The sequence below is a fragment of the Melospiza georgiana genome, chromosome 8, assembly GCF_028018845.1.
Source record: "Melospiza georgiana isolate bMelGeo1 chromosome 8, bMelGeo1.pri, whole genome shotgun sequence".
Lineage (NCBI taxonomy): Eukaryota > Metazoa > Chordata > Aves > Passeriformes > Passerellidae > Melospiza > Melospiza georgiana.
Window position 1 is genome coordinate 19,647,939 of NC_080437.1, and position 13,573 is coordinate 19,661,511.

Genomic DNA, 13,573 nt, shown 5'->3' on the forward strand with positions numbered 1-13,573 from the left:
TAAAAATAATGTTTGTTCAACTAGTAAGCTGTTAGTAACAGTATTCTGTTGATCCTTCTGCCAGTTTTGGTCAGGCCTTTCTTCCCTTCTGTCTTTTCAGTCTGTAAAGATGTAACCACATTACTGTGTGATTTCACACAAGCTTTATTTAGAAAAAAAGGGAAAATACATGATTAAGTTCCATTTTCTCTCTGTAACATGACACTGCATTCTGAATGATGCTATCAGATTTATTTGGTTAGTCTTCACTTTTATATCTTTTAAAATATTTATTATTTAGATTTTACTTTTTGTATCATTGTTATCAAAAAGTATCTTCTCAAACTTAAGAATCAAAAAATTTACCAAAACTGAAATAAGCTATTAACTTACACTGAGGATAAGAACAAGTGGTGGAGTGTACAATACACAATATATAAGACTTTTTCAAAATATTAAATTTATCCTTAATTCCAAAGATATTTGAATAATGAACTATGTGATTTTGTGGTAGGTCTAAAAGAGTAATTGTCCTGCCAGATGATTAGAAAATTAAAAGGATTTAAAAGTCCTAATCAAAATGTAGATGCAAGAAAAGGCTTCTAGTGGAAATAAAATATAAAGCATATTGTGCAAGTAGAGTCAACAGACTGATACTGGAGTGCTGATATTTAATCTGATATGGCTTTTGTAGTCTAGATGGTTGCAAAAAATACCAAGGAATATCATAATCTTCCTTTTGCTTTCATGTAGTTTTGGAGATTGAAGTGCTTCACATACACTTTAAATGTCTCACATAGCCTGTTACAAGTTGATCTTCACTAAGGAAGTTGTTTGTGAGTAACTGGTTGTAAGAGTTTCTGTGGAGCTGGAATGAACTCTTTCATTACAGGGATTCACAGAGTGAACACTTTGAGAGGCTATCCCTGCTTGCTTTAACTGTGGCACCAACAGGAAAGGCCTTCTCACTCAAGTATAAATAGAAAGAGAAAATTGGTAACCACATTTCCAGGGCCATGCAGTGCAGCTCAGGGAGCTGACTCATCAGTCACTGACCTTCGTTTGAGGCCAGTGGAAGCCCTTCATTTCACCTCTCCATGACTAATTTCACCATTTATAGAATCCCTCTGCAAAGCACTTTGGGGTTCTCTGTGCAGAAGACAGAAGACCTCGGTGAGTGTAGGCACTGGAGTGAGTTACTTGTAAACACTGATTGAGGCTTAGCAGAGTAGCTTCCAGGGTGAGGGATCTCCTTGAGGAAGAAAATGGCTTTCCTATTTGGGATGCAAGTTGAGCCTCACTGAAAACATAACTGAACTATGCTCACTGCTAGAACAGCACCCAGGCTTTCTCAACCAACACACTCACAGCTTCAGGATGACTCAAGTGGGTCAAAATCCCACCCCAGAGTTAAGTATAACATATGACAAATGTAACTCCCACACAGTCATGAGGAACAGAGTCTTCCTGTTTACTCTGTGCACTCACCACACTTTTTCTTCTCATAGGGCTTGTTGTCTTAATACAGATAATTAAGGAAAACAATAGCAGCAAAACAGAAAATGTTGTGGAGATAGGAAGTTCCAGACTGACTGTTCCTTGGGGACCGATCAAAATTATATAGGCCTCCATCTCCTAGCCAAGGACAGAGTATGGGCTGTGGTAAAATAAGCTAGCCTGGGTGCAGTGTGAAGGACCAGCATTTGCATCTAGGCACAGATGTCTGCTAGGCCCATCATTTGCAGGTGGTGTGGTACACAGCGATGGTGCACAGTGACAAGATAAATGCCCTGCCCTTCATCACTGCAAGAGTGTGGAAGTGAGACTGGTTCATCTGGCACGGAGTAGGCAGAATGCAAGCAGTAAGCTAGCTGTGTAACTGATGGATGAAGAAGGAAGAGAATCCCAAATGTTGTTTTAGTGTTGGCTCATAATTCTAAGCCAGACTCATAATACTGTCTTTTAAAATTTATTTTCATGTCTGTATGTGTTGGTAATGCAGATCTGACTCAGAATTTTAGTTACATTTGCTTTTTTGGCATTTCTTTTTGAAATGGTGGAATAGCAATAAAAGAGACACTGTAGAGAAAGAACCAATTTCCCAGAAATGAAGGTAGATTAGTGTTTTTCTTTGAGCGGTAATGATTTGTTAAAGACTCTCTTGAGCTCTTAAAAAATGATATACATGGTAAGCAAAGTGAGCTACATTCATCTTGGTGACCACTCCCATCGGCCCACACACCCATAATTTGTCCTGTTGTAGTCTTAGGAGTAGCCAGGCAATGACCTAGACTCCAGTAAGCAGATGGATGACCCTGATGGAAACTGGAGAAGCCTGATCTCCATTGTTGTCATGATGTAGGCTCAGTACAGCAGGGTGAGCTCACAGAGGCTGTGGCAAAGTAGGGCTGAGTGAGCACCCAGAACACTAAGGATGAAAAAATGGCTGTAAAGTAGATGAGACAACTTGGGGTTGAGATAAGGGTACCAGAAGGATTCCTTGATGTGTAGTGTAAGATAAAATTAAAATCACTTTTTAATTTTGATGGAAATGAGAGTGCCAGAAGCACCATGCTCCTTCATTGTGGCATATCTGCTTCAGTTTACAGGATCAGCAAAACAAGCAGTGTTGTTGTGAAAATACCTATTGTACAGAGCTGTACATCTGCCACAAAAAGAGCTGAATGTTGCTTCCTCTTTGGACCAGAACAGCTCTGTGAGGAATCTTTGGCTTTTCCACACAGCCACTATTCCAGATGGTCTTCAGCCCCACTCTGGGTGGGAAATATATCAGTGATGTGCAGCTAGGTTTAGCATCCACACTCAATGAAATCTGTAACTTGGCTCTTAGTGTTCTATTGCAGATCTGCTGATAGTAATAATTATAACTTTTACAGTTGGGGTGGCTGAGGTAAAAAGGGAGAGGACCTGCCTCAGTGGCAAAGCTAGGACTGGAATCCAGATTTGCTGTGTGGTTTACTGGTTTGTTCTGCCAAAGCCCAGATGAGTTGTGTAGCACATGCATACATCTCATGGAAGAGAGCTTGTTCGTGCAGCTGCAGGGCAGTAATGTTCTTGTCCAGGAGCAGGTTGATTTGCCATTTAATTGGAAAAAGTCAGTGACTGAGAATGACAGTTTTAACTGCTGGAGTTAGAATTTAGAAATATGGAAACAGTGTCTAATTTCTTGGGTGAGTTGACTGGTAAGATGTGTAAATAACACAGTATATTTATTTGGTCTCATCTCAGCATGGACCAAGCAGCTGAACTCATGTGGCAGCTGGAGGAGTCACCTGACAATACAGGACAGCAGGAGCAGAGCCCTGATGATGGAGACACAGCAGAAGGGCTGGAGCAGCCTGCACACAGCAAGGATGAGCAACCCCACGGCAAGGATGAGCCACTGCAGAGCCATACCATCCTGTTGGACACTCTGGGCAAACAATTTGTAGAATACGAACAAGTGGCTCCATTTCTCATCCCAGAGGAGCAACAGAGAAGGCTGCTAGAATTTCTTCCCCTCTTCTTAAAGGTTTGTTCTCTTTATTGCCTTTGGTGCAGATAATAATTTGAGTTTCTTTTGCCTTATCCATTCTGTGGTCACCTAAACAGCCATTGTAGTTAATTGAAGCAGGATCCCTTTAGGTGATAAATTTCTATTCCATTGGGAGCCTCCTCTCCAGCGTGGCAGCGCAAAAAGGCCTTGGGTCTGTGTGAGCCCTGCTCAGCAACGACAGCAGTATCTCTGTTATCAGCCCTGTGTGCAGCACAAATCCAAAACAGCCCCATTGAAACCAGACCAGCCTCTACCCCAGACCACTTCCTCTTCAAAGGTCTGTGGAAAACACATCCTTAATGCTTCTAGGGTATTATTCAGACCAATGAACAGGCCTTGCTATAGAAGATTACCTCTCTCAACTGCTTCCTCCTGTCTTCATAAGAAATGTATTGCAGGCTTTATATGAAATTCTTCCATTGAGGTTTTCCTACCTCAAATTTACAATTACAATTGAAATTCTTAGATCTCAAAGTTTCTAAGTTCTATTAGAGCTTTAGCTTTTGAATACCATGTAGTGAGCATGAAAGAAACAAGTTGTGTGAGATGAGATTATATACAACTTCTTTATATTTACTGATTCTTAACTAAGTATGAATAGCTTTAAAGACATTAAAGAATGTCTTTAATGTGCTGATAATTTTTGGAATGAAATTTTCCAAGAACTGATAAAGCAGAACAAAGGTGATAAAAGTTATAAAATCTTGGAGTCTTAGGAATTAAAAATTGGGCCACATAGCAGAAAATTCTCACGTGTCATGATAAGTAAGCAAATAAATGTTAGTACCAGTACTTTAGGGTCAAGGAACAGTTGCTCCCAGGAGGCAAGATGAGTATGGCTGAGGGACTGGCAATGTTGTGCATATGCATCAAGTGTTTCCCTCCTGTAGGGCTGAACTTCACAAGCCTTAGGATTGTGAAATCCTGATACTGAATTTCAGTAATGCTTGAAAAAAGGGGCTTTTAAATTCTCAAAAGAAACTTTGCTACTGAATATATTCATAATGGAGAAGTGATTTTTTTTCATTAGCTTAACACTTGATTTTATTCCCTAGGCATGACATTCTTCCTCTCCACTTTTCTTAGATATGCTACTGGAGCTTTGCACTGCCTTGTAGGCCTTTAGGTCCAGAAGTGTGACTAGAGCATTTTGGCTTTGCAACATTCAAGATTACATTCTGCCTTTTAGCTTTTAGTCATCATGTCCTTGCCCACATGACTTTTACTCCGTTCATATGCCTGCCTTCTGTTGGGTTGGGGAAATGCATCTCAGTTTGGGTGGTACACGATGTGAAGTTCTTACAGAAACTACCCTGTTTAACAATGGGCTCTGGGTGAGCCTTCTCCCTCCTTGGAAGATTTTTCTCTTGCTTTTACTTTCCTGTTCTGATCATGCAGATGCCAATGCATCTCTGCCTTTTTGTTTTAGTGCTTTAGCTCTTGCTCGGCTGGGTGAAGAGAGGGGTCACCAAGCAGGAGACACCTGGGGTGCGGGGGCTCGTTATTCACTGCGGCTCCTTGACGTAGAAGGAGAAGGTGTGGGAGGGAAATGTCAGCCATCTGCTCGTGATTCAGGCCCGGGCTGGGAGTCATTTTAATGTGCCTTCTGTATCTTCCCTCTTGGTGCCTCAGAGAGTATCAGAACGTTCTATTACACGGCTGGTTTCGAGCTAGCATCTCTCCATGAACCATGGAATAGGAAGGGCAGATGGGAACAGCAGACACAGGGAACTTGTGGCAGAATCTTAAATATGTAGAAACAGGTTTAAGAGGAAGAAAGAAAAGAAGATTACTTTGATACCGTATTATTTGAGTTTCCCCTCAAGGCAGACATCCTACAATGGAGTCAGGTTGATATGCTCCCAGATATAGATCTTCTGTAGGCTCAGACATGAATACGAAATTAATGAAATCTGTTCCTAAAGGAGAGTGTATTCTGAAGATTGGTTTTTAGCCCTCAGGAAGAGCACTGACACAATCAAATCAGAACGTTAGTGGCCTGTTTTGTAGGGAGACGGACTATTCCGTTCATCAATTGCTATGAACTTTTGGTTACTGCTCTCTGCTGTGTATGATCCAAGCTTCTAAAACTTATCCTTCTCATTCTGTTAGCAAAAGAGTGAGTATAGTGAGGCCTTTCTGAAGTATAAAGAGGATGTTCCTCTTTGAGGAAGAGGGGCAGAAATCTTGCACTGCTTTCTTCTGTAAAAGGGCATAGCTTAATGACAAACGTTGTATATTTTTAAGTGACTATAGGTTTCTTGTCATTTTGTTTGCGCAGCTTGCTTCTGCTCTTTACAGATATTCCCTCCCTTCTGCATCGGAAGTGGATGAATTTGTGGATCTTGCTTCTGCAACTGAGTGGTTCTGAAATTAACTTAGGATCAAAATCTGAAAAAATTAGTTTGATTTTAATGTTGGCTGATTGATGAAAATTAATAATAGGCACACGGTGCACTTGCATTTCAGTGTTGTAGCACAGAAAGAAGATTTGGGTGCATTTTACTTACTGACTGCAGTAAAATGATGTAAAAAGTTGATGCTTGCCTGATTATTGAGAGGTCACTGGCATTTTGTCCACAAGCTGCCACCTGTGATGAAAGAAAAGAAATTGAAAGCCATGGTAGGGAAGGGAATAGTATTTGTGGAGGATCTTCATTTACGAAGAGTTGCACTGATTTCTTGACAGAAAGTAATATGGGATGTCTGATCCAATTTTTTTAGGAAGACATGTAATTTTTCTTCCTTTAATCATTGGGGCTTATGGCATGATATTTCAGAGCTTCTAAAAGGAGGAAACTTTTGTAAATTTTGTGAGTTTGCTGAGGACAGAAATATCTCTGACTGGTCGTTAGAGGTGAATGCTGAGCTATTGCTAATACATAAATATGTGTATCATCAGAGATTTTATATAAAAGAATTGGCACCTGGTTCTTGAAGGTTGGTTGGGTGCAATAGTATTAGTCTGCTGGAATATTTTCTTTATTGATGTTGAATTTTTTCCCCCAAAGATAGGGCTGAGAAACATAAGAAGGGTTTGTCAGACTCAGGGAATCAACAAGTCTTCCTGTTATTTATCTAGTAAGTTTTGTACTTAATTGCTTGTCCATTCTTGAAACAGTGAGTTATAAACTTATAAATAAGTTGTTTATAAGCTTGTGTATAAGTTTGTTTCTTCAGGACATTTGTCATATTTCGAAAGGGGCTAGCATAATTTTTGATACAAATTAGTGACACAGGGTATGACCAACATTTACACCATTTGGAAAATACTGTAAAAGTTCTCTAGTAGGTGCATTGCATGATTCAAAAGGTAGCTCCAGTTTGACTTCTGTATCCAAAGTGTCATATTCCTGCCTGTCTGAGAAATACTGCTTAATGGATTATACTGACTACTGAATTTTATAGAGGAATATTAGCCTTGTGCTTCTTTATTTATGTTTAGTCATTTTTGTCAATCTACCAAAGACATGATGTGTCAGAGACTTAACAGTTGCACTTGGATTTCAGGCCTGGGAAGAGTCTGCTGGAGTAATTGTATTCCCCAACATTCAGCTGTTAGCCAGTGAGGTTTCCAAGCTTCTGACTAAAGAAATTAAGAGGAATCTCAATGGAAAACCTGCAGGTAATGATCCCATACAATTTCCATTGGATCCAGTTATTTTGGAAATGTGTGTCTTTCAGTTGTACTCTGCGCTGGAAATAAAGGAGGACCAGGAAAATGCTGTGCAGCAAGCCAGATATTTTAGTAGGTGTGAGTTAGCACTGATTTGAGGTGGTTGCACTGAGGATTTCACCTTGTATGACATGCTGATCTTTAGTTTGGAACTCTTGTAGCTGGAAGTGTGTAATGTAGAATGCAGGTAAGAGTGAAAGAGTAGATTACACACCATTCTGAGGAGCTTTCTTAAAAATGAGAAAAACATTGCTAGCCACATATGGCTTTCCTGGTGGCTGTTGTACATTCTTTGTGCTGTCAGCTGCCAGGCTTCATGAACTGAGCTGGTATTCTTGGTGAAATTTGTCAGTTTGAAATATGTAGTTTGCATGAACTGAGCTTGATGCTGAATCAAAATAATTTTGTTTTTCTGTTTACTTTAGTGGACTCCTGCTACTGTAATTTTGTTAAATTTGTCAGATCTGTGATAGATAAATGCATAATGCATAGACAAAGCATAAATGCAGCATTTTCATCTTTGACTAAGGAATTAAATTTAATGTTTTTGTGATAACAGAAGAAGCTCGTCTGGCGTTGGAGCAATTGCTGAAGCAGAAAGAGGAAGCAGGAGATGGCCATTTGCTCCTGAAATCAGTGTATCTGCTCTCACAGACTGACTTGGTAAGAGAAAATACCACAAAGCATGTTTTCCATTTTATTTCAGAGAAACTCTGTAGGTGCAGTAGAACACTCAAGTCTCAGTATTTGCATTATCCCTAATATTTTGAGTTTGAGCATGCCCAAGGTATACAGTTAAAGGACACACCACCAGGTTTGTAGGCCAGTCTTTTCTAAAAGATAGAAGTAACTATTTTGTGCTTTCTGATACCCTTTTAGTTTTGGTTGTCAGATGGCTGGTTTTTCTAGTGTTTCACTGCTTCCCCTCCCCATTGTGTATCTTTTTGTGTATTCTTTACCAGTCTAGTTTACATATAAGAAAAGATGAATAGTTAGAATCTGTCTGGTAATAGAATGGTTGACTTCACTTTTCAATCCTGATAGTCTCTCACTTTGAAGTGTTTCACAAACTCTACTTGTAGAGCCATCCCAAATGCAGACTGGCCTCAGGAGTACAGCCTGCTGGTGGCATCTGTGGTGTGTTTATCCATGACATTTAGTTAAACAGTTTGTGTTAGTTTTCTTGTTCAAAGACACACAAAAATAAAATCTTACTGTCAGATTATAGTGGATATGTTCTGTATCATAAGGAGATCTATAAAATTATATATACATATATATATATATAGCTAGTCACAACATGACATTTCTGATGTGTTTTTCACAGATTTAAGACGTTGCCATTTTTTGTAGCACACATACTTACAAAACTTCATATCACAAACCTCATTCTTCTGTTAGTTTGGTGCTGATTTTTGTTATGACTACTGTGTGTCAAGCGCACACACTGGGACTTCTCTGGAAGTTCTGTGCAGCCATAGCGAAGATGAGAGGAAACTAAGTATTGAGAAACACTGTGAAGAAACTGCCATTTGCATTTATAAAACCTGTTATTAGAGGTGTTATTCAATATGTTGAATATGCAGTTATTCAATATGTTAAAAAAATGAAGGCATTATAGGTAAACTGCTGCTATTCTGAATCAGGAAGGAGTGGAGAATTCATGTTTGCAGCATTCCAGGCCTCTCTAGCTGCAGAGTGTCCTGGACAGTAATGGTAAAGGGGACACTGTCTGTCCCTGGCCTTGCTGTTGGTCCAGCTGCCAGCTAGTTTGCAGGTTGTGTACTTCACTGGCTGCAGGTCTCCATATGCAGGACAGAGTGCTGCCAAAGCTGGAGTTCAGCTGGAGCAGGAAGTCTGGGAGCAGCTATATAAATACACAAAGTGCATTTAATTCTGCCAATGGACTTCACAGCCACGCTGTGTGACTGCCAGTCTTGTGTGCCCTAGAGCACCCATGAGGGCAAAATGCCCAAGTGGGTCTTTCATCTGCCATAGCTATTCTCAGTGTGGAGGAACACAAGGAAACTGTGGTCAGCTGCTGGAGGAGCTGATTGTATTTTTCTTCTTAGAGGACTCTGTGGAACATTATTGGATCTGGACTCCCAGCTGCTCTGATGCAGTGCCTGTACCTGTTCTTTACTGTCCCTCTGAAGAAAATCAGGGATGATAGGGAGACAAGTGAGGATGATGCCCAAACTCAGGAAATGCTTGTTAAGGTGAGATGTGCATTTGGGGGTTCATTTGCCCTGGGTACTCAGATGTTCACTTAGGCTCCTAGTTGTTAATTTGATTCAAGCTGGCAAAAAATCTGTAAGCTTGGACTGCAAAATGTTGAATAAGCATCAGGAGCCGTATAAAAACAATCTCATCTTTTTTTACTAAACAAAAAAAAATTACTTTAACTGGGAAAATCCATTAAGAATGTCCTGGTGGTAGTTTTACTTCTTCATTTCACTGCATCCTTTCTCCTGGCATTAGTATCAAACTTATCATCTCCTTCCCCAATGGATTTTTCTTCATCTCCTGGGTATCTCTAGAGTGTTTGTTGTAGCTGATATTTGTTTGCTTTTCAGATAATGCTTAACATGTACAAAGAGGAACAAGGCATAGAGGAACTGCTGGCAGCTGATAAGCTTCAGTCATTAATTATAGCAACTTCTTCTCTGTGGGACCAGTGCAGCCCCTCTTGGAAAGTACCTACAGGCTGTGTGCTAAGAACAATTTCAAAGGCTCAGACCAAAAACAGCATTGTGTATCTACAAGGTTTGGCTTCTTCTTTCCCCATCGCTCCCCTGAGAATGAATTACCAAAAAGAGTCTCCCCAGGACAGATTACATCATCTGTAATCTCCCTTACATCATCCAGTAGTCAGCTGCAAAGCATGGGCTTATGACTTAGTAGAGAGGAGCTTTATTTAGTACTGATAGTCATCTGAAAACTGAAGGATTGTAACATAAAAAAACCCTCCAAATTACAGGCAAGAGCCAATCCCACTTAATCACACTGACATAGGCAAGAGGAAGATGTAGTATGTTTTTTTTAGGTTGTGTGACTCAGTCTGTGGGTCTGAGCCTCATGAACATTAAATACAAGATTGGGTCAGAGTAATGGTGTCTTGAGGGACAACAGCTTGGTTGGTTAAGCCCTCTCTTCTTTCTAGGCTTTATTAATTCAATCAATTTTTTTTTCTTATTAAGAAGTACAAAGGTCACAAGGCTCAATTTCTTAGAAGTGAAAAAATAGTTTTATCGTGCACAAATTACCATCAGTATTCCATATCATGGAGTAAATGCATATAGATATTTTTATATTTAAAATCAAAAGACTTGGCTTCCCGAGTGAGATGGAAAGAACTATTTGGGCATATTTTGAAGCTGCCCTGGAAGGACTGGCCATGAGATTAGACAAGAAAGCTAGGCTTCATTTCTCAAAGCAAAATGTGTGTACCCCATTGTATATGCTTCATTGAGCAAAGAATGAATCTATGAACTCTGCACAGGATGTGTGATTGACTTAGTATGAGACAATTAAATCTGTTAGTCTCTGCTTGCCTTGTGCTCAGACAGCTGGATTCAGTATATATGAATTTTGGTGATTTGCGGGGGTTGAAAGCTTATACTCCTGAGATTAAATCAGTTTCTGGTAGTAAAGCAAAGAAATGCATGCCTATTTTAAAGCCAACAATGCTTCTGAAATTAGTATGATATTCATATGTCCTCTTTTCTTTTTAGAAAAACAGTTATCTGACTCCTATTTTAGTGGGAAATAACTTCAAATTTGTTTGATTTTTGTTAGTAACTTTAAATTTGTTTGACTGTCAGTCCCTAAATACCTGCTGGGGTTTTTTTTCACAGCTGTTGACTGCATTAAAATAGCTGTTCAGAATCTCTTTACACTGGCTGATACTCTACCTGCTTGTGATGTGTGTGAAGCTGCCAGCATTGTGTTGTGCTTTGTCAAAGATTCTTATCCTGTATCATCAGCTTTATTGACAGAGTTTGAAAGTAATGATGGCTACCAGCTCCTGCTAAAAATTTTACTCAGGTAAGAGAGGCTTCTAGTAGGATTCTAAAGCATGGTAAAGCTTAATTTTCAGAATGCATAGTGGTCTCTTAAAATATCAATCACATAGGTAACTCTGTGTGGATGCAAAGCATTGCTATATTAGGAAGGGAAGCAGTGCATAACTTTTACTACTTTAGCCATAACAGAAGGAGAACAGCACAGGGGAAGTTAGTTTGCAGGTGGGATGGGGACTTTTTGAACACGAGACAAAGGTTCATCAATTAGTTTACAGAGCATGTAGGTCAGAGACATTTGTCTCAGTGAAGGTGAGCTTTTAATCCAGGAATGCAGTCAGCTAGGGAGGGAAACACTGTGTCCTTGCTGTGCAAAAACAAGTGAACAAAACCTACCCAAACTTAAATCTGAGATGTTTACATTCTTCAGAACTGAAATGAACATAAACACATCAGGAAAAATCCCTACTAGTTATCCTAATCCAAATTAAAAAGCAGAATCTCTTGCTCTCCTTTGTCACCTTGTGGTGTTGCACCAGGCTGAGTTTCTTTAACATAATCTCAAGAGAGCATTTCCAGATGTTTTTGTTTGCATTCTGGATTTGCCTATTTTTGTAGCATTCATCCAACACTTGTGAAAACTTTGGTCCCTGAACAATGACTGGGGTGGGGAGGGTATTTTGTAATTTGGATCTAGAGGATTGTAAATTGAATCATGAAGTCAAAGATATCTGTGAATGACTATGTCAGTTCATGATTTTTGAATGGCACAAATTTATTAATTTATGGTTGGAAAAAAATTGTGTTTTTCTGGCAGTGTTTTCTTTAATTACCAGAGACTGTCTAGATTTCCCTTGTAAATAAACTGCATTGATATGCATATTTCTGATTAAATTCTAGCCATGTTAGGGCAGGAAACACAGAATCCTTTTCCATAAGGGCTATGACTGTCCCCGTCCCTTTCAACTGATATAACTAGGCTGAAGAGACAGAAATAACAGATGCTCAGGGCTTCATTCCCAGCATATGCTGGCATAATGGAGAGTTCTTTCCAGATTGTTTCATGTGAGCAGGTACCCTCTTCTCTGATGGTTGGAACTTTTTCTTTAGGTTAAAAACGTCTTGCTAATAGCATTCTTTGAAACAGAGCATTTTCTCTCTTTTGTTCTTTTTCATGTTTAGGTGAAACCAGAATATTTTTTTGTTTTCTTCAGAGATTTTTCTAACCTAACTGTATCAGTCTATTTCTCTGCCTCTAACCCATGCCCAGATTATGCAGTTTTCCTTAAGAATTGACCCATCTTAGAATTACAGAATAAGATGATGTGCTAAACTGTTCTCTGTCCTTTGACAGACTGTCACTTCAGTCTATGAACCATGGCAAATCTGGGGTTACATTTCAAACTATTTCCTTACTTAAGAGAGACCTGCAATCTTCATGTCTGATTCACAAAGCTCTGGCAATATAATATTTTTCTGTTCCTCAGGGATGAGATTTTTCTGTTATTTATGTCAGTTAGCTAGTCCCTTATCTTGCCAACCATATGTCCACCTTTTTATATTGTGTGTTTTAATTATTTGAATTCTCACAAAGTTTAAATTTTTATCCTCCAAATCAAACTTGTTTTGAGTTAGTTTTTTTTTTTAAGGACATATAATGGGACTAAGTTAAAATATTTATCTTCCATTTGTTAACAAGACTCTTTCAGTGTCACTTCAGTTTCCTTCAGTCTGTAGGTTTTGTTCTGATTCAGTATGCTACTATGGTGTGGGTTATTCTGTGTAACTCCTATGTGCTCCATGCCTGATGATGTACCCAAAGTGTTTCATAATTATGGCATGAATATATGACTGTCCTGAGTTTTATTCCTAGATGTGAGGATTTGCAGCAAAATGAAGGAGACCCTTATCTGGATGAGATCTTGGCCACGCTGACTTGCCTTACAACCTGTGGAAAAACTGAACTGAAAGTTTCTGGCAATATTGTGCACCCACAATTGCCACACTTTGATTTTGAACGGACACAGTCTTCTGGTATGGTGGTGTATATGTGAGTGTGTATGTGTGTATATATATCTGCACGTGTGGCTGGGTAGAGGGGTCATAGGAAAATGCAACTCTATTCATTTTGTGTCTTAATATGGAAGAAAGGAGTATGATGTGGCATCTTCAGATCTGTGTGTCAGTGCTGCTGGAGCCTGAATGCCACCTACATCAAACTGAAATGACCATGTTAGCTCTAGCATTTCATCCAAGCTCAAGAATATACCTCCCCATCACATCTTTCATGTCTGTTGCTCTCATTTCCACTTTCAGATGATCTAACATTACAATTAGGAT

At 39.4% G+C, this 13,573-nt stretch overlaps 1 protein-coding gene across 1 annotated transcript in view; it reads left to right on the forward strand.

The window, feature by feature from the left end:
* The first annotated feature begins 3,229 nt into the window (after window positions 1-3,229).
* Window positions 3,230-13,573, forward strand: part of WDFY4 (WDFY family member 4) — a 108,373-nt gene continuing 98,029 nt past the window's right edge. Inside the window, exons 1-7 of the mRNA XM_058029118.1 lie at window positions 3,230-3,511; window positions 7,046-7,160; window positions 7,771-7,874; window positions 9,284-9,430; window positions 9,788-9,977; window positions 11,069-11,258; window positions 13,107-13,267. Of these exons, the coding sequence (XP_057885101.1) occupies window positions 3,230-3,511; window positions 7,046-7,160; window positions 7,771-7,874; window positions 9,284-9,430; window positions 9,788-9,977; window positions 11,069-11,258; window positions 13,107-13,267 (1,189 nt within the window). The remainder of the gene's footprint in view (window positions 3,512-7,045; window positions 7,161-7,770; window positions 7,875-9,283; window positions 9,431-9,787; window positions 9,978-11,068; window positions 11,259-13,106; window positions 13,268-13,573) is intronic.